An 18,438-nucleotide genomic window follows, 5' to 3' on the forward strand; every position below is an offset into this window, starting at 1 on the left:
GCTGTATTCAAAGCTCTGTGATTTCACACGGAGGCGTCTCGTCTGGATGAGATGAGCTCAGATTAACGAGACGAGATGAAAAAAAACATAATAATGTCTGTAAGCAGCCTCAGACTCAAAGGAAAAATAACCTAGAAATCATTACAGAAAACAAAATAGTTCTACACAATTCTAAATAAAGTAACTATTTTTGATCAAGTGGTACAGCAGCATCATTTACCATCAAGAATACGAGCCATTATCAACTGGACATTAACCCCTATGAAATGTGCTAACCAGTGTCATTTATTACATAATTTAGTTGTAATAAAAAGCCATACATTATTGTCTCTTCACCATCCCTTGTTTAAAACATATACAAAACATACAGAAAAGTATAGGTCTCGTGTAGTCATATGCATCCAGCATTCTGGCAAGTCTTCCTCTAGGTCTCGGGTCAACACTGAAGACCTTTGTTCCAAACCATGGAGTCTATGACGCTCGTGAGCTACTGCAGTTTTGTTTTAACCTGTGGATACATTGCCACCTACTGGTCAAAACAATGTCAGCGTCACAGCGCGGTATAAACCGTGTGAAAGTGTGATTATCAAAATGAAACTGACTGTAGACCATTGAGATTAGGCTAAACATAGCGCTGTTTAATCTTGGCAAATATACACATTTAATTCCAGAAGTTATCTTGTTTATTTTATTCCAAGAAGTGTGTCCGTCGTCTCTGTCGTTGCAGTCCTTGGGTTCGGAGCCAGATAGGAACCATCATCTGTTGCTTGTTTCCCCTGGTGGAGGCGGACGAGTCGCTGGAGGAGCAAATCAAAATGGCGAGCCAAGACGATTCTGTGAGGGAGTTCGTCGCCGTTACCGATGTGGATGAGGAGAGGGCCCGGTTTTTCCTGGAGTCCGCCGGCTGGAATTTACAGGTACGTCTTTTCTGCGTTTCTCCGTTGCGTTGCGGAGGACTGTATGTCAGGAAGTCAATAGGAAACAGCGCTGATACGACATGTGTCAGGCGAATAGCTTGACGGCTAACATTAGCCTGTGTTGCCGGTAATTGTGCAAGTCACCATTTGACAATGGCCCGAGCGCTTTGTCAACTAGAGTGTTGTACAGTTCGGAAGCGGGCCCGGCCACGAGCCCTTAAAGGTCCTTTGATGATGTCTCATTGCAAAGCAGGTTGCCATTAAGTTTTGGCTAGCGCAAGTCTGCCGTGAGTCCATTGAGCCGTGCTAGCTAGCGTTAGCACGTAACGATGTAACGTTATCGCTAGATATTAGTGATACTTATAACTATGTAAAGATCATTGGGTAGCTTCTGAAGCAGCGACTCCCGCTGAATCACGTGACTGTGTTTAGGAAGACTAACGCACATCCGCATCTTTTTGTGGAGTCAAATATAAATAGTAACGTGAAACTGATGGACTGTTATGAGTTTTCTCACTCGACTAGCACCATCACTGTTACAGTCGTTAAAGAGGCTGTAAATCTATCAGCTGGGATACTTTGGTGCCAATAGGGATTTCATACTTAAATACACATCAACCACAGATGGAGTTGAGTTTTCTCGCTCTTGACTGAGATGTTTAAAAGGTCATTAGTAACACATTATGTTCAGTGAGCTGTCTGTCAGGATTTCTTGGTGACATTGATTTCTTTTTGCCTCCTCTCAGCTTGCACTCGCCAGTTTCTTCGAGGATGGAGCTGATGACGACATAGTGACTCTTCCTCAACCTGAGATCGGCTCCTCGGTGTCCCGGTCTGCTGGGCCCAGGTACCGTTTACAGCCGGCCAAACTTCAGTGTGATGAAAATGTATTGGGCACACATGAGCGGCTGTGCATTGTCCACTCGAGTTTAGCAAAACATTCTGGGCCAGAATCAAAAAACACAGGACATGATGTTTGTCGGCCCTTTGTGCCATGGTGGTGAGCACTTCCAGGAAATGAACCTTGTTTTGAGTGGTTGACGATCTACAAGTGGGGGTTTTCCAGCTTGTGTGGGGTGTATCTTGGTTTGGTTTAGGTTGTAGAATTTTGGGACAGTTGAGGCCCAGAACACATCATCAGTAATGTTCCCTTGTGTAATTGAGTGTTTCGGCCAAGAGTCTTTGTTCATGAAATTGAATTTGGTAACACACAGATTCAATGCAACAAACCTACTTTTGTTTCTTCCTATATCATCAGCGCTCAGCCCAGAGTGACGTCCTTCAGAGATCTGATGCATGAGGCAGAGGATGAGAGTGACGAGGAGGAAGGCCAAAGGTGAGTTAAATTGTGTTGTCGCTGTCCATCTTTAGCAAATGTGTCACTTGCTTTTACAGAGCCAGATGAAGGAAGCAGACACAAGCTTATGTGTCTGCTTTGCCCTCCTCGAGAAACTCAGATCAGAGTTGGATAAGTTATGGAAAATTGATCATGGGCCCGGTAGAGACTGAGTGTCATGCTTCAAGTTAATGACTAAAGTCACTGCCCAGGTGATTGTGTGACGTAACAGTAGCCATTGGAGGTCTTTCTCATCCTCATCCAGGTGTTTGTGACAGTTGGTCATGGCATACATTGTAGACATGGCTGTCTGTCTGAGCATCCTCACGGTGTTGGGATGGTAGAAGTCACACCTAGCAGGGGTGATTCCAGAATGCACCAAACTATTTTTGCTCTCTCCTCATTCACTGTGAGCCGGTCGGCTGTGCTTTTCTGCAGCGTCAGCAGATTCTGCTGCCGGGGCGGTGCAGTGGACTGGTTGTTAAGGGGATGTGTTGGGTTGCTGATGTCCTCTTCTTTTTTTCTTTTCTTTTTTTTTATTACAATCAGTAAGAAAGCTGAAGTAAAGAATAGTACACGTGTTGTCTAGAGTCGGTTATAATTTCATGCGTTATTTACATTTGCCACAGTTCTGTTTCTTAGTGTCTGATGGCTTTAATATTTACTTCTGTTCAGCTGACATGCTTGAGGAGCATTGAGGTCATATTTCTTTGTGTGTTTTCATATCTATATTTCTTTTTACGCTTTGAATGTCTTTCGTCATATTTTATGACGTTATCGTCCCTAAAAATATGGGTAAAATATGATTTAGTGTTATTGTGGTTATATAAATGTAATCTATGGTGCTGTTAGGTTGCTGCTAGACCTCTCCGTTGATGCAGTTGTGTACTGTAAACGCTTTTGACCACCGTGACAATGTTGTTTTTATTATTGAAGGCAATACGGCAACAAATATGGATTGAAGCAGATTTTCTTGGCTGAAAACATGTTGTGAATTGTAGAAATGATTAAATGTCGAATTTTTCTCGAAAGTTAAACTTTTGGACCGATGACTGAGAGAAATACAGAGACACAGCTCAGGCTCTCGCTGTATGTGTGTTTGAGACGGAGTGGAAGAGAAGGTGGTCTATTGCACGCAGTGTTTCTGTCAGTTAGTAATATCTTCCAACTGTTATTAAGGTGATGATGTTGACCTGGAGGATTACTATAACTACAAATATCTGGGTGTTGTCTTGATGACAAACTAGCTTTGAACCCAGTTCATGCTGCCACCTCTACAAAGGCAAGCAAAGAGATGCTGACTCTTTTTATAGACGTTTCATTGAATGTGTTTTAGCCGTTTATTGCTATTGCTTGGTTTTGAAATCTAAATCTGTCCAATAAGAATAGACTTGGAAGTCTCGTTTCAGGGGAGGGGCCAGGCGATGCTCTTGGAAATGTATAACCGACAGGTCTATATTGGACTGTCAGATTTCTGAGCCTTTTTGCAACTTTCTTAGAGTTTTATTCATTATCAATAATCTCTACCAGCATCAGAAACTTGTTGGAGACGATACAAGCAGTCCAAGATGACCAATCGCAGTTCTTGCGGCTCCCACGTAGTATCCTCATAGCTGCCGTGGCCCCGGTGTATAGTTACATTTGAGAGGGGGCCCGCGTCACCCGCTGCATTGGTATTGTTTAAGAGTTCCTCACCATCTTAATTCACACCCTGCCAGGTTTTTTGCAGGGGGCTCAGAGCGCAGTGGGCAGCAGATCGTCGGACCTCCCAAGAAGAAGAGCTCCAACGAAGTGGTGGAGGATTTGTTCAAGGGGGCGAGGGAACACGGGGCTGTGCCGCTGGACAAGCCTGGGAGAGGCCCAGGGGAGAGCAGCAAAGCCAGGGTGAGGTGAAACTTGGTGCTGCATCTGCGCTGTCTTATACATCAGTTTGTTATTGCTCAAACGGCTGTAACAGCTATTTCATCTGCTTCTTTTTCTGTTTGTAATTTGTTTTTTAATGTCTCCTGTCACCACAAAGGCCTTCATTGGTGGCGGCTACAGGCTAGGCGCAGCTCCCGAGGAGGAGTCAGCGTATGTGGCTGGAGAAAGGCACGGCTCCAAAAGCCAGCAGGATGTGAGTGCAGATCCTGATGGGTCCTCTTTTTTTCAGTTACACACACACACACACACACACACACACACACACACACACACACACACACACACACACACACACACACACACACACACACACACACACACACACACACACACACACACACACACACACACACACACACATTCACACACACACACACACACACACACACACACGCGCTATAGCATTGTTTTTATGAAACATTGTGATGCATTCATTCAGTTTTTACCAGCTCTATCTGTAGGGAAATAACATCCATATTGAAGTATGACCTTGGTCACATGAAGTGTGTGTGTGTGTTGTAGGTCCACGTGGTGCTGAAGCTGTGGAAGACTGGCTTCAGTCTGGATAACGGTGAGCTCAGAAACTACAGCGATCCTGGAAATTCCAACTTCCTCGAGGCAATCAGAAGGGGGTGAGAATATTCTGTTAACTTATTCAAAGTTATATTTAGATTGATTATAGACGCATGAGGACACACAGGTGAACTGTATATCCGTTAGTTAGTAGTAAGTAAGTGTATAGGAATATATTTTTAAAGTAACCCCCCCAACCCTGGTAGATATGTGTACAAGCCTTGTGAGCAGAATTCCCCTTGTTCACCTGCAGAGAGATTCCCCTGGAGCTGAGGCAGCGGTCCCGAGGGGGCCAGGTCAACCTAGACATGGAGGACCACAGGGACGAGGACTTCTCCAAACCCAGGATGGTGTTCAAGGCCTTCGGTGGCGAAGGACAGAAGTTGGGAAGGTAAGATCAAAGAACAGCTGCTGAAATCGATGCACATTCTAAATAACGGCTGGTAAACGGGTCTTGCTTGCTTTACATGGGACGTAATCATCTTCAGACTGGGTCCTGGCTTCGTTTCTGGGCTTCCAGATAAATTACTGGTTTCTGATCAATCATGCGACGCTGTTGGAGCAAATTCCTATCACAGTGAAATGAACCTCATTGAATTGATCATTATCAATTCAATCATCCGTCCATCCATTTTCTGCTGCTCTCCGGGTCAGCGATATGGTATTCTGCACAAACATGGTTACGGTAGCCACATATCTGACAATTCTATGGTTATTTGTTCCAGATGAATTGAGGGATTAAGTGTTAAATTTACTGAGGATGCACTGACGTAGCACTTTTCCAAACAATGTTACCAAGTGCTTTTTAAATATGGTAAAGAAAACATAAAGATGTGTACACATAACATGAACAAATATGTTGTGTAAATGTATTACAACCTCAAAGCTGAGAGACGTCTGAAGCTAAATAAACTGTTCAACTTTCAGATTATCTGAACAAGGCGTAGTCACAAACAGGGCTGCTCTTCGCTCAGACGCAGGTCACAGGTCAGCGATGGTCATTTTGTCCTCAGTTAGAAGTATTTAATATCTCTCCAGCAGCAAACTAATTAACAGCAATGATAGGAAATGTTTGGAATAGTAAACCAAACTGCAGCAGGAAATGGCATCAGATAAATCAAGTGCAGACAACGAAGCCGCATGGAAAGTCCCAGCATGCCTCTTGTTCTTAAAGAAGAAAAAGTGAATATATAAGTAAAAGGGTAAAACTGCCCTATTTTGGATCTGACAGGTTGCCTTGTCATCGTTTCCACATTACTGATGGTCGTTTATCGACAATATCGTCCAAATATCAGTGCATTTATCAGTGCATTTGGTCAAAAATGTTTTCTTTATTGTTTCCGTATCACCCAAACCAAACCTCAGCTCGCTGTCTCAGTATAGTACGACCACAGTTTGACAAAGTGTCAAGTCAGAGTGAGTTCTCATCTTTTTCCATCCTCCTCCTCTAGTGTCACCCCAGATTTGGTTGAAGCTCCGGCCACCTATCAGCAGGAACAGGCCGCCAGCGAGGCCCAAGCGAGCACCTCCGTGACCCTGGACTCCTCCCAGCCCGTCACTAACATTCAGATCAGACTGGCCGACGGCGGCAGGCTGGTCCAAAGGTTCAACTACAGCCACAGGTGATCGATTAACTCTTTTCAACTTGTAGTAGCACATGAACCTGGATCTGACCGCTCCGGTTGTCTCTTGTGTTGCTGGAGCTCTGTGGAAATGTTAAATGACCCATTTAATCAAACAGACCTACGTGTGTTTCCCCAGTTATTCAGCCCAAAATGCCCAACTGCTGAAAATGTTGAAAAACAAGTTTATTTCGATTGCAAATGCAGAGAAATTGACCGTTAAATGACGAGGTGTCCTGGGAGGTGTAAGGGACACGTGTACGTATGCTGCTGGTCTAAAACAACGAGAAGTTAGTTATTGTAGTTTGACCCTCAGTTGCAGTCAATGATGGTGCTTTCCTTCACCCTGCGCTTTAAGCCGTCCTAGAGCCGGTTGCCGTGCACCACCGTGGAGAATATATACGCCCGGGGAGAGTTTTCGAGTGGCTGTCCCTGACCCGCCGAGTGGGGCCAGAGTGCACCGCTGTAAAGGAAAGGGGTGCGCTGGATTTTACGATACAGGAGAAAACAAAATAGCGAAACGGAATACGGCACAATAATTGTCTAACGTCCGTGCTCTTGTCTTCATAATCGTTGGAAGACGATTTAAAATTTGATAAACTGCATGACTCAAAGTCATCCCACATTTCCTGTTTTGATGCGTTGTTGTGTCCCCCCAGGGTGTCTGACGTGCGCCAGTTTTTGGTGGGGGCCCGGCCCGCCATGGCCGCCAGAGAGTTTGTCCTCATGACCACCTTCCCCAACAAGGAGCTGTCGGACGAGAGCCAGACGCTGGAGCAGGCTAACCTCCTCAACGCCGTCATCGTCCAGCGGCTAAATTGAGGCGGGGGAGAGTAAGACCAACCCCTCCCCTCCACCCCCTCCACTCGGTGGTGTGGCTGAGTAACTGCAGCCCTGTGAAAGCTGCTGCCCCTTCTGAGGGAGGAGAAAACACAGACTTATGTTTGGACTTCTAATTTCTGATTTATTATGTTTTTTTTCTAAAGTGAAACATAGCATTCTGAAACCCAGAGCCCCCCCCCCCCTGTTTAACCTCCAGCCCTCCATGGTCTGTGACAGGTGGTAATGAGGGGGAAACTAAAAGTCTCCAATCATTTAAGAGCTGTTGGAAAGCCAACAGATGCTGTTGATTTGTGGTTGTGATGGGGGGGGGGGGTGTTTACCTGACAGCACTAGATGGTTTAACCCAAAAAACACAGCAGCTGTCCAGCTTCCTGCAGAAATGTTCACTAAACCTGGCTCTCTTTTCTCCTTTAACACGCTCCCCACTGTTCCTCTTCAATTAACCTTCATTTGGCCCTTCAGCTAGTTTCAGGTGCTGGGGCCTCACCAGATCCACGCAGAGGCAGGTGTCTGTTTGTCCGTCTCAATGGCACAAACCAGACCCACAGAGGGAATACTCGTCTTAAGAAGGCAAAAGTACACGTTGACAATGTGCTTTTGTGCAAGCTTCCATCTCCTTCCACATATTCTATGTGGAGTGAGAAGTGTAATAGTGTAACAAAACACAAGGGGGGGTTCTCCAACCAACCTATACCAGTAGCCTTACACGCCTTGCTCCAGCTCCATCAACACACCTGTCCCTTTGTTCAAATGAAGATGGAATTATTTTTTTTAAACCCCCTTTTTCTTCCCCCCTCCCCCTTTCCTTTTACAGAATGTAGGGTTGTCCCAGTTAGACGGTGGCATTTTGATATTGTGTGACATGACGAACAGTTGCACACGGCTTTATAGTCAAACCAATGGTTGAGCAAGAGAACATTTAGATTGTAAACACTGGTTTGTAGAAGTGGAAGTTGAATTCCTGCGACGACACTGACACCTTCTATGCATCCTGGGGCGACACAGAAATATGTTTGGACCTCTGGTGAAATAAATCCATTTTATGGTTGATGTATAAAGAACTGATGGTCTTGTGTTTTTATTGCAGGGGGGGGGGATTTATGTCAGCTTGCTGGAATGTTTTCTAAATGTGATGTTGTGGTTCTGTCGAATAATCTTGGTGTCAGTATTTCAGTCAGAACACACTGATCCGATCACTCTGGGCGTAGCCGCATTTCAGAAATGTCGATACTCTTCAGTGGAAGCCGGACTCCTTGGTCTCGTGGACCACCACAGTGTTTTCTTTCAGGTGAGATTTCATGGAGTAACTTGCTCACATACACAATATACTGTACAGTATGTACCTTGTGTTTAGAGTGCATGAAGAATATACAACTTCAGCCTCTTGTGGCTACACGAAGTATCACAACAACAAACATTTGGATGAATGAAGAAAATTCCCCTGCCAATACACTTTTTCATCAAAATGAAGGATCTTTGAAATGATGACCTGTCATAAACACAGGAGAGAAATCAATGACCATGTTGGAGTACATACAGATCCTACATGGCGACGAGTAAACAAGGAAGTGCGGCGAAAATACCATACTTTGAATCACTGGATAGTGCATCAAAGGTTCGCTACCTGGCCAAATTGAAGGTTATTGGTAACTTGGATCCCTATACGATGAGTGCAGATGGCTTCAGTGCCGATCCTACTTATCTTCCATCGGTAAACTACGCCAACATCTACACGTATCTCGTGAACACACCCAGTCCTTACACAAAAGACGAGCTGGAGTGCTACAAAGGGCTCGACGCTTATAATCAGTTTGTCAGTGGATGGGTCCGACACGTCAAAGCAACGGTCGTCGACAATTCTCATCTCGTCATTGGAAGGGTAAATATATACAGATCTGGTCAGATATTTAGCAATATTCAATGTTTACTCAGTGCAAACAGACACGTGTGTTTGTGTACATTGTACATGCATGTCATTGTGTGCGTGTGTGTAGGAATTAACTTTAAACTAACTCCTAACTTCACCCCCCCCCCCACACACACACACATACATATATCTCACTTTTTCATCATTTTCGAAAAATTCTGAATCAAACATGGATCGTTCATCGGAAAGTTCCTTTTTCAAATTCTGATTTCCCGAGAGTCGGCGCTGCATCTCAGCTTGCATTGCTGCAATCGTGGCCCCACGAGGTCTGTCTGGTTGTCTTGGTTATTCTTATCCTCGTCCTCATCCTCTGCTGCTGGTGGGCTGTCATATGCATGATCCGACGTTAAACTCATATCAAGCAATGCTGAGGCTGCATCTCTGTGTTTCGCCTGTTGTACACGCTCGACACGTCTCTGGCACCGACTGCTGTCACGGGCCGATGAAGCTTCGGTAACCTTCTCATGTCCAAGTTTTAGAGACGGAGACCAGTCTGGATTATCGGCATCTTGGAGAGTAGAGGGTTAACCTGAAACAGTTTGTAATAAACATTGAAATACAAGTTTACCGAAGTAGTCTTATCGGATTCATTTATATTTCTTTCATTAAATACTGTTCACAAACGAATTTGTAAATATAATCACTGACCACTTATAAAGTGATCCGCACATACTCTAGTGTACGCCAAATTCCATTCCTTTATATCTCGAGAGATGCGTGACAGCCATTTCTCGCGACGTCGCTTGGATAGCTCCTTCGTGTCATTTCCTTGATGTGTAATGACCGCTGGCAAATGAAAGAATGATTTCTTGTCTATCAGCTCTGCTGCCACAACCAAAGACAGCACAGAAGTCGTGCATGCCAGTGGCTTTGTGTGTACTCCAACATGGCCGACAGCTAAAACTGTGACATCACACGAGATCGCTCTATAGTTGGATGAGTGATGTTATTGTGGGCCTCCACTATGGCCGCCAGGGGGCCCGTGTCGTACTCTACGGGTTTTATTTTGGAGGTTGCAAGCGGAAGTGGTGTGGTACAATATACTGTAGTGACGTTGGTCTCCCTGCAGAGAGAGAGAGGAGAACATCATCCTCTGGAGGAGCAGACAGACAGACGGACTGCAGGAATAGCGGATCCGGGCGCAGGGACAGCTCTCCAGAACACACCGCTGAAATGGGAGTCGAAATCGAGACTATCACTCCGGGCGACGGTAATGAAATTTAAAAAGCCAACTTGTATGGAAGAAAAAAATGCGTTTGTGTTCATTACTATTTGCACTTTAATCTGTTTCGCATCGATGCCCAGCCCGATGCAGATCGCAGAAACACCGCCTCAGTTGCGTAGTAAGCCCGTTATATTAAGCGCCTCTTTTGGTTTCCTCCACAGGAAGGACTTTCCCCAAAAAAGGACAGACGTGCGTGGTGCATTATGTCGGTGAGTTTTAAATAAGAAACTTATTGCCCCGCACGCATGGACACACGCTGCATATTTCGCCGCTCCTGTTTGGTTATTAATACTCACATAGGCCGTACAAGTGGAGTGACGGCTGTGGGCAACTGTCTCACTACACCCGTATGAAAGATAGACAAGCGTGGTAATCCTGTAAGTATCACCGCAGACACTGTAAATCCCCATAATAACCTTATTATAGCGATGCACTTTTTTGAAATGCTGTGGAGCGCGAGACATTTTTTTTACCCCCAAAACCTTCCAGGCAGTGATTTATCAGTAGGGCAAAGAGGCACGACCGGGCTGCATGGAATTGTAACCCCTTCCCCACATTTTTTTACTCCGTGGAAGCACATTCTTCCCTCAAGATTCCTCGGCTGTGATAGTGTGCACAGCAGCGGGATCGGTGTCTGACCGTGTACGTCCCGGGGACAGCGCACTGGATTCATCACTGCGTAAAAAGAATGCGCGCTCTAGTTTGGGCCGACCGGTCCATTACGGTCTCATCAAGATCAGCGGATAATGTTGTGTGTCTGGAGAATCAACAAAAAAAAGAGAGAGATGCAGACGGATTCCGCCGCAGGGTTCACTCAGAAGCCCAGACAGACACCAGACAGACACCAGACAGACACCAGACAGCGGGGTCTTAAATCCCGTCTTATTTCCAGCGTTTTTCTGTCTTTGTTGGAGTTTTTTTGGGGAGTGGGGGGGGGGGGGGGGGGGGGGTTGGTGGCGTTCAGTTGAGCGGATTATAACCGTCTGGCCGATTTACTGTATTATTCCTGTAATTCTTTTCTCCACTGACGTGTAATGTTTAAATGACACTGAATATTTGCTATAGTATATCCTATAGTAGTACTACATGGCAGCACTTATTTATTTCTAAAAGGGGCCCAAAACATCAGTTGTATCTTTTAATTATTTTTCACAGCCATAATATAGCCATGGGACCAATATACATGATTATATGTCTATCGGGCTGCTGAGGATTGTTTTTAGTGTTGATTCATGTAGAAATTAATCATTCGGTCTACAGAATGTCAGCAAATACAGAAAGCAGACCATCACAGTTTGACTTCTTAAAATGTCTTGTTTTACCCAACAATTAGTCCAAAACGGTAGTCTGCGTATGAAGAGCCAAAGATATTCAGATTATGATTGTAAAAGGCTGGAAAACCAGAAAATATCACATTTTACAGATTAATCAGTTGTCAAAGTATTTGCAGATTTGTTTTCTGTTCATCAACTGATCGATTAATCTCATGTCATTTTCCAAACAAAGTGCACAGCGCTGCTTTGAGCGAAATGCCAACATGCTCACAATGATAACATGTCGATGTTCGGCTGTAATGTTGTTCCACCATGTTAACCATCTTAGTTTAGTGTGTTATATAACATTGCTAATAAGCACTAAACACAAAGTACAGCTGAGGCAGATGAGAATCTCTTACGGTTTGCAGGTTGTAAAGCATTGGACAAATAAACATATTGCCCTGATGGAGGTGAGAGGATCACCAAAGTTATAATGATACATCCGCGGGTGAGCATGAATGTCTGTACAAAATCCCATGGAAAACAATTCAAACAAAGTACAAACAATGAAACGCGTAGCATCAGCAGAATGGGATTCCAGATGGACTTCCCTTCCCACCGTGCTGGTCTGGTCCTCTTGCCTGGTTAAGACAGACACAACTCTCTCTGCAACACAAGCCTCTTTGCTTCCAAGATGATAACAAGCTCGGATTCGGGCCTCTTACATGTGAAGTGTTTTTTTTAAATTTCTTTTCAGCATTAGTCTGCATCTTCTTTGTTTTTATATCACACAAAAACTGCAGGATATCCTCTCAGGGCGGCCTCCCTTCCTGTCAGCCTATAACTCAGCCTCGGAGCGCGACATGAAACAGGATATTCCATTACACACAAGCCTTTTTTTAAAAGGCAGACGTCAAAGTGAAGATCAAAACTTTGATTTGTTGGGGAGGGGGGGGGGGATATTTGCAAAGGCTCTGCCTGCAGGGAATGGCCCCGTGTTTGAAAATGTCATCACTGTGTGGTTTGGTGGTGAAATGGCCACAGTGGCTTTGATGCTTTGGATCAGTCCTTTCAGCTTGTGCAGATAATTCCATTCGGCTGCTGTCTCGATGTGCAAGAAAGGGACAGGACGCCCACTCCCGCCCGCCTGGATTACAGGCTGCATTTTGCCAGCCCCCCCCCCCCCCCCCCCCCTGATGTGCCCAACAACATAAGCAATGTCGCACCTTCGCCCACACACACACAGACACACACAAACACACACACACACTTGCATCACGCCAAACCATCACACGCACACGGCTGCCTTCCTCGCCGGGGCTAATAACAGTAATAGCACTGTCATAAATAGTCTTGGAGGGGTGCTATTCTGCGGTTCGATGCTCGCGTTTTTCCTGACTGTCACACTGAAACCCACCCTGCAGACAGCTGCGGCGGCTATTTCGGAGATCCTTGGAATCCTTTAATTTGCGTTCTCAATATACACACAGCAGGGGAAGATGGATGTCAGAGATCTATTTGTTTCCAACGTTTTTTTAATGAAACGTTATAAACACAGTTTCCAGAGCCAGTATCTTTCTATCATTATCTGGTCTGCTCATGTTTCCTGCATGCAGGAAGTGATGATGACTCCCTCTTAATGCCGTGCATGTCCAGAGATAATGGCTGGATGTTTCACTCACAAGATAAGGTCGCGCATCACCGGCTGCCTCACTCTCTCTCTGACTCTGTGCCTCTCTCTCCGTCCCCCTTATCCCACAGGCTCCCTGACAGACGGACGCAAGTTTGACTCGTCCCGCGACAGGGACAAGCCTTTCAGGTTCAAGATCGGCAAGCAGGAAGTGATCCGAGGCTGGGAAGAGGGTGTAGTGCAGGTAGGCCGGAGAACTGAACGCAGACCGCACATATCAATTATGCACTTCCATTTAAGCTTTGGGTCTTAACATGTCAGTCACATACTTCAACAGTCACAATTCAGAGGCAAAAAGCAATTCTGATTGCAAGAGAAGAAAACGCATTTTGCTGTTTGTTCAACTGCTGATATACATTAATTTGTTGACATAGTTCCATTGTCGAGTTTTCCCCGCACAAAGGTTTCCATTAACGCAGCAAACGGTGGGTCAATACAGAACGGAACGCAGCGCTTTATCTCACACATTGAGCCCTGCAGCATTTTGACGAGGTGGCTAATGATTGGTCCTGTAGCTTCATGGAAGTGTGGCTTCACGTTCTCCGCGTACTGTGTATATGGGTTAGAACGCCTTTAATATCTCACTAAGGCATCTGCTTAAAAATTATGGTTGCAACATCAAATATTGTGCAATAAAGAGTGGAGGAGTAGATCACTTTCACTGTGCCCCGTGGTTTATTATCCAACTTCGACCTCCATAGACTGACTTTTGATCGGATTAACTGTAGCTTATGTTGTTCTCTCTCCTCTGTTCTTGTCGCCTGTCTCCTCATACCTCCAGATGAGTGTTGGTCAAAGGGCCCAGCTGACCTGCTCACCCGACTTTGCTTACGGAAACAAAGGCCACCCGGGCATCATTCCTCCCAACGCCACCCTCATCTTTGACGTCGAGCTGCTGGGTTTGGAATGAAACAAACTCACGGCCTGTCTTTTATTTTTAATTTTTAGTTCTGTGTAAGTATTCCGCAACAAATTACAACTGGTTTTACAACTGTTAGCAACAAATCACATTCTTCCTGTGGCACGGTGAAAGTCATTAACATGCCAGTGCTAATCACAATAGCTCACAAATATTTTTAGTTTTTTTTTCATTTTCTCTATTTCAATAAGTCACAATGCTAACATGTTCATGCAGTGTACATGTTGAGATGAATCAGCTACATTTGTGTAGAGGGCTAAGCTTAACAACCTACATTGGCTACAATTGGCTACATATGCGCTAGGTAGGTTGTTTAGCTTAGCACTCTACACAACTGCAGCTAATTCATCAAAATAACTGGCTACGTTACACAGCCATCAGTGGCATTTATAGTGCACTCATCAGCCACTACACCTACACTACTAACTATATAGCAAGAGAAATCACACAATATACAGATGTGTTACTGAAGAGGGAAAAAGCTCTCCGAGCTAGCTAGCTTGCTAACTATCAGTTAGCCAGCTCATTAGCTGATTTGCTAAGGAGGACAACAAGTTCACACAACTGTATGGAAACCATTCCTCTTTTGTGAAACAGTTTACACGGATGAGCTTAGGGTAATAATAATAACAATGAATATTGAATATTGAAATAAATGTCTGTTAAGTCGCTATCTTTTGCCGAATGGGGTAACACAATAGTTATTGAGCCTGTTGCTCACTGATTAAAGTCCTTGCATTTGCAGTATTACAAGCTCTCTTGCAACATTCCTACGGAAAATTGCGAGCTGTGCTCTCTGGGAAGTGAGATCCCAAAACACACCAGAAATGACCGCTAAATAGGTGCCCCAAATAAGAACCAAACAAAGATCTTTGAGATTGTAACTTTATATAAAATTGGGTGGTGCAATGAGAAAAGAAAATCAACTGGCAGAGACTTGTATAGAGTGGTAATCCATGACACCAAATGTTTTATTGGCTATTCTTCAAGCAGGGGCCATTTGAGAACTGTCCTTGGTGGTGCATCGAATGAAAGTTTAAACAACTGAGATCTGCAAGTAAGCTGTTTAAATACACTTTATTCATGAGCTGTGCTGTTGAAAAAATCCAATCCACAAGACCAAAATTGAATACGGTAGATATGGACACAATTAATGAAGATGTTTCTGGCATTAGAAATGATGCCGTTTGGCCGATGTCTTTGAGCGGTCGATACGAGCTTTGTACTAATGTTAGATCTGCCTCAAACTGATCTAGTGTCAGTGTGTTGTCAACCGAAGCCTGTAGCGTTGTTTTACATGTGTAATGTTTTTAGTTCAGGCACACTGTCATTTGTGCTCGAATCCTAAATGTCCCCTCTTGTTGTCTTCACAGGTGACTTCCTACCTGGGTAACCCGGAGAGAAGCTAGGAGAGTCTGCACTTGATTCTATACGAGGCTTGAGTCTATAGTTCCACTACTTATTTCATCAAACTACAGACAGTTTATGTTATTTTGTCTCTGTGACTGAGTGAATTCTATTTTCCATCATATCCTTCCTTCATAAGAAACATGGGCCACCTTACAAACCTCCAAGTCTTGAATTCTTTCGAATATTGCGCTTTCATTTTCTTAATATTTTTTCCAAGTGTTGGTCTTGCATGGTTACGCTGAGAAGTACAGAAACACCAAATAACCTCTAGCGGCGACATTCATCTCTCACGAGTCGACGCGTGCTAGCATAACAGTGTTCAAGAGCTGGCGCTTTGTCGTATTACAGGAACGGAAAAAAAGTGTCCAAAAATAAAACGAAAAGCACACATTTGTATCCCTATCCAGCTGAAAATCAGAACAAATGGAACGAGTTTCTGTTAGAGAGAGATGACACTCAGTGTTGCGTTCAGTGGCTGCCTGTAGTGAAGCGTCAGGTCATGGGAGGCCTTCATAGTGCAACACAGAAACTGAGTTTGCTACATGAAATGGCCGTTTGAAGTGTGAGCTAGAGAGGCATAATTGCTGTAAAGGCGAACCAATCGCGGTTGTAGATAGTTCTGTGTGCCACCATCTCTTCACCAGACACATGGTTACTACCTTGACCCCTCTGCATGTTCAAGGCCCGACCGGAAACCCTAGTAGTATGTACACGTTGAAAGCTTTGCATCCGATTTGCGTTGTTATTGCCTTCTTATATTGCCACGTCTTTAAACCCCATTTAAAGCCATACACAGGGCGAACAGTGCAAGGGCAGGATTTGCGTTGACGCACATCAATTGGATCATTCTTTTTCTTAGTAAAGATAAAAAATAAATAAATGGGAAATGCTTGAAATTGACAGGGGGTTGAGGAGACAATAAAATTGTGACCTCCCCCGTTATTTTGTGTAACAACTTCAATCATGTATTTTTCAGATGCCAACTTTCTATCTCTGAGAAACAACAAAGCTAATGTACTGTATAACGATCTATATGATGATAGATATTGTTTTTCCTTTTAGTTTTTGTGTCCCCAGTGTCAGTGAAGTACCACACTGCCTAACTGAAGAATCAGTGTTGTGGTAGATAAAGAAGCTGACACATGGGCATCCTAGTGGTTTTGTATCTCAAATAAATAGTTTTAAATGGAGTTTAATGAAGGAATACGCTGGCCTGGCTGTCAGATATTGACCGTGGCGGTCGATGTTACATATTGGCCAAGCTGCAGGTGCGACAGCAGTCCACCTCTGTACTGTGTAGTTATTTGCTGATACGTTACTGTATGCAGACTAAACCAATGATGACATATTTAAAATAAAATAAGTGCTCTCCACTTGCATTTTGTTTTTCTTTGTTTGATTTTAAATTATATTTTATTATTTTCTTTTTCCACAGCAACAAACCAGACAGCGCAGATATCGCCAAATTGCAAAACAAGAATAAACTAAATAGTTAACATACATGGATGGCATTAACATGCATATGGATTGCATTATATACATATTTGTACATACCCCCAAAAAAACAAACAAAAATACAGCAGTAGGCCAACAACATCCCCAGGAAGATCATTTGTTTACCCTTTAAAGTCAGCCGTCTGAGAATTGAGCCTGGAAAAACTGAGCTTAGCTCCATGGCAACATTCTTCCACCTTAAAATCAAGTGACATTTCCAGATAAAAGATAACATGATAGTCAGCTCCTACTTCTTTTTTTACACTTCACACGGAGTGGAGAGATCCTGAAATTAATTTTGTTTAAGAAGTGAGGAGGACGCTGCCGTCTGTAATATTCTGTATTTGCTCACTTGAGTCTATAACGTGTAAATATTTTATTAGCAGATTCAACCACACTGTGGTCCTTTTCTCAATACTCCCTAATTCTGTTGACATTATTATAAATATCCATTTTAATATTAATATATATTGTATATGAATAGTACATTATGTAAGAATGTGATATTATCGTTATATATTAATATAATTTGAATACATAGATACATTTTTATCCCTAATTAAGTAATGAAGACTGAAAGACTATTCTGCAAAATTAGTACTTTAACTCTTGATACTTAAAATCAATTTTGTTGATATTTCTGTATTGTTATTATTTTTTCTTGTAGTGCAATGCTTTTTCTTACAATTAAGTAAAGAATCGAAGTGCCTCTTCCTCCGCTGCTATAATTGAAAGCCATAGATCTGCTGCTGTGCCGACTCAAACGGCCCCCAGAAAGTCGGATTTGCAGCCGTGCTCCTTGCATGTGCACCACAACCGTTTGACTCTGCATATCCTTGGCAACATGCATCTTCAAGGTTAAAAACACATTTTTGAGTAGTTTACAAAACACTAAACAGTCATTACAGTTTTTTCTTTCAACATGAATGAAAGCATTATTGCTTAAAAGGGGCTCCAATTTCACACATGCAGGTCAGCTTACTAGTCATGAGGATACTCAGCCCATGAAAACAGTTAATCAGTTAAACAGGTAATGTCTTCTGTGGCTCCGAGGGAGCTTTGCCAAGTCTCAGGAAATAACAGCGATGATGCCATAGCCATTGGCTGCATTATGGGGAATGCAGTATCCAGTATTTTTTGCTTACATACTAAAAATCAGGATATATACTTAGGCTTGTGTGGCACCACATTCTTTTTTTAAATCTGTCCCGTGAGTGCCCCAAACTGTATGGAAGTTCAATACTGAATCAGTGCAGTGCCCCTTTAAAATGAAAACCCAACAATTATTTGGTTTTTAATAAGT

At 43.6% G+C, this 18,438-nt stretch overlaps 2 protein-coding genes across 2 annotated transcripts; both read left to right on the forward strand.

Annotated features, from left to right (window-relative positions):
* Positions 1-798: 798 nt before the first annotated feature.
* nsfl1c (NSFL1 (p97) cofactor (p47)) lies at positions 799-8,260 on the forward strand. The gene is made up of 9 exons (XM_079274228.1): positions 799-917; positions 1,664-1,764; positions 2,176-2,253; positions 3,972-4,137; positions 4,274-4,369; positions 4,699-4,808; positions 5,003-5,140; positions 6,201-6,371; positions 7,031-8,260. The coding sequence occupies exons 1-9, from the start codon at positions 816-818 to the stop codon at positions 7,191-7,193; spliced, it is 1,125 nt and encodes a 374-aa protein (XP_079130354.1). The 5' UTR covers positions 799-815; the 3' UTR covers positions 7,194-8,260.
* A 1,958-nt stretch (positions 8,261-10,218) lies between these two features.
* Positions 10,219-17,020, forward strand: fkbp1ab (FKBP prolyl isomerase 1Ab). The gene is made up of 5 exons (XM_079273431.1): positions 10,219-10,351; positions 10,528-10,575; positions 13,384-13,496; positions 14,094-14,266; positions 15,605-17,020. The coding sequence occupies exons 1-4, from the start codon at positions 10,315-10,317 to the stop codon at positions 14,220-14,222; spliced, it is 327 nt and encodes a 108-aa protein (XP_079129557.1). The 5' UTR covers positions 10,219-10,314; the 3' UTR covers positions 14,223-14,266; positions 15,605-17,020.
* Positions 17,021-18,438: the final 1,418 nt, after the last annotated feature.

The sequence above is a fragment of the Melanostigma gelatinosum genome, assembly GCF_949748355.1.
Source record: "Melanostigma gelatinosum genome assembly, chromosome: 8".
NCBI classification, from domain to species: Eukaryota; Metazoa; Chordata; class Actinopteri; order Perciformes; family Zoarcidae; genus Melanostigma; species Melanostigma gelatinosum.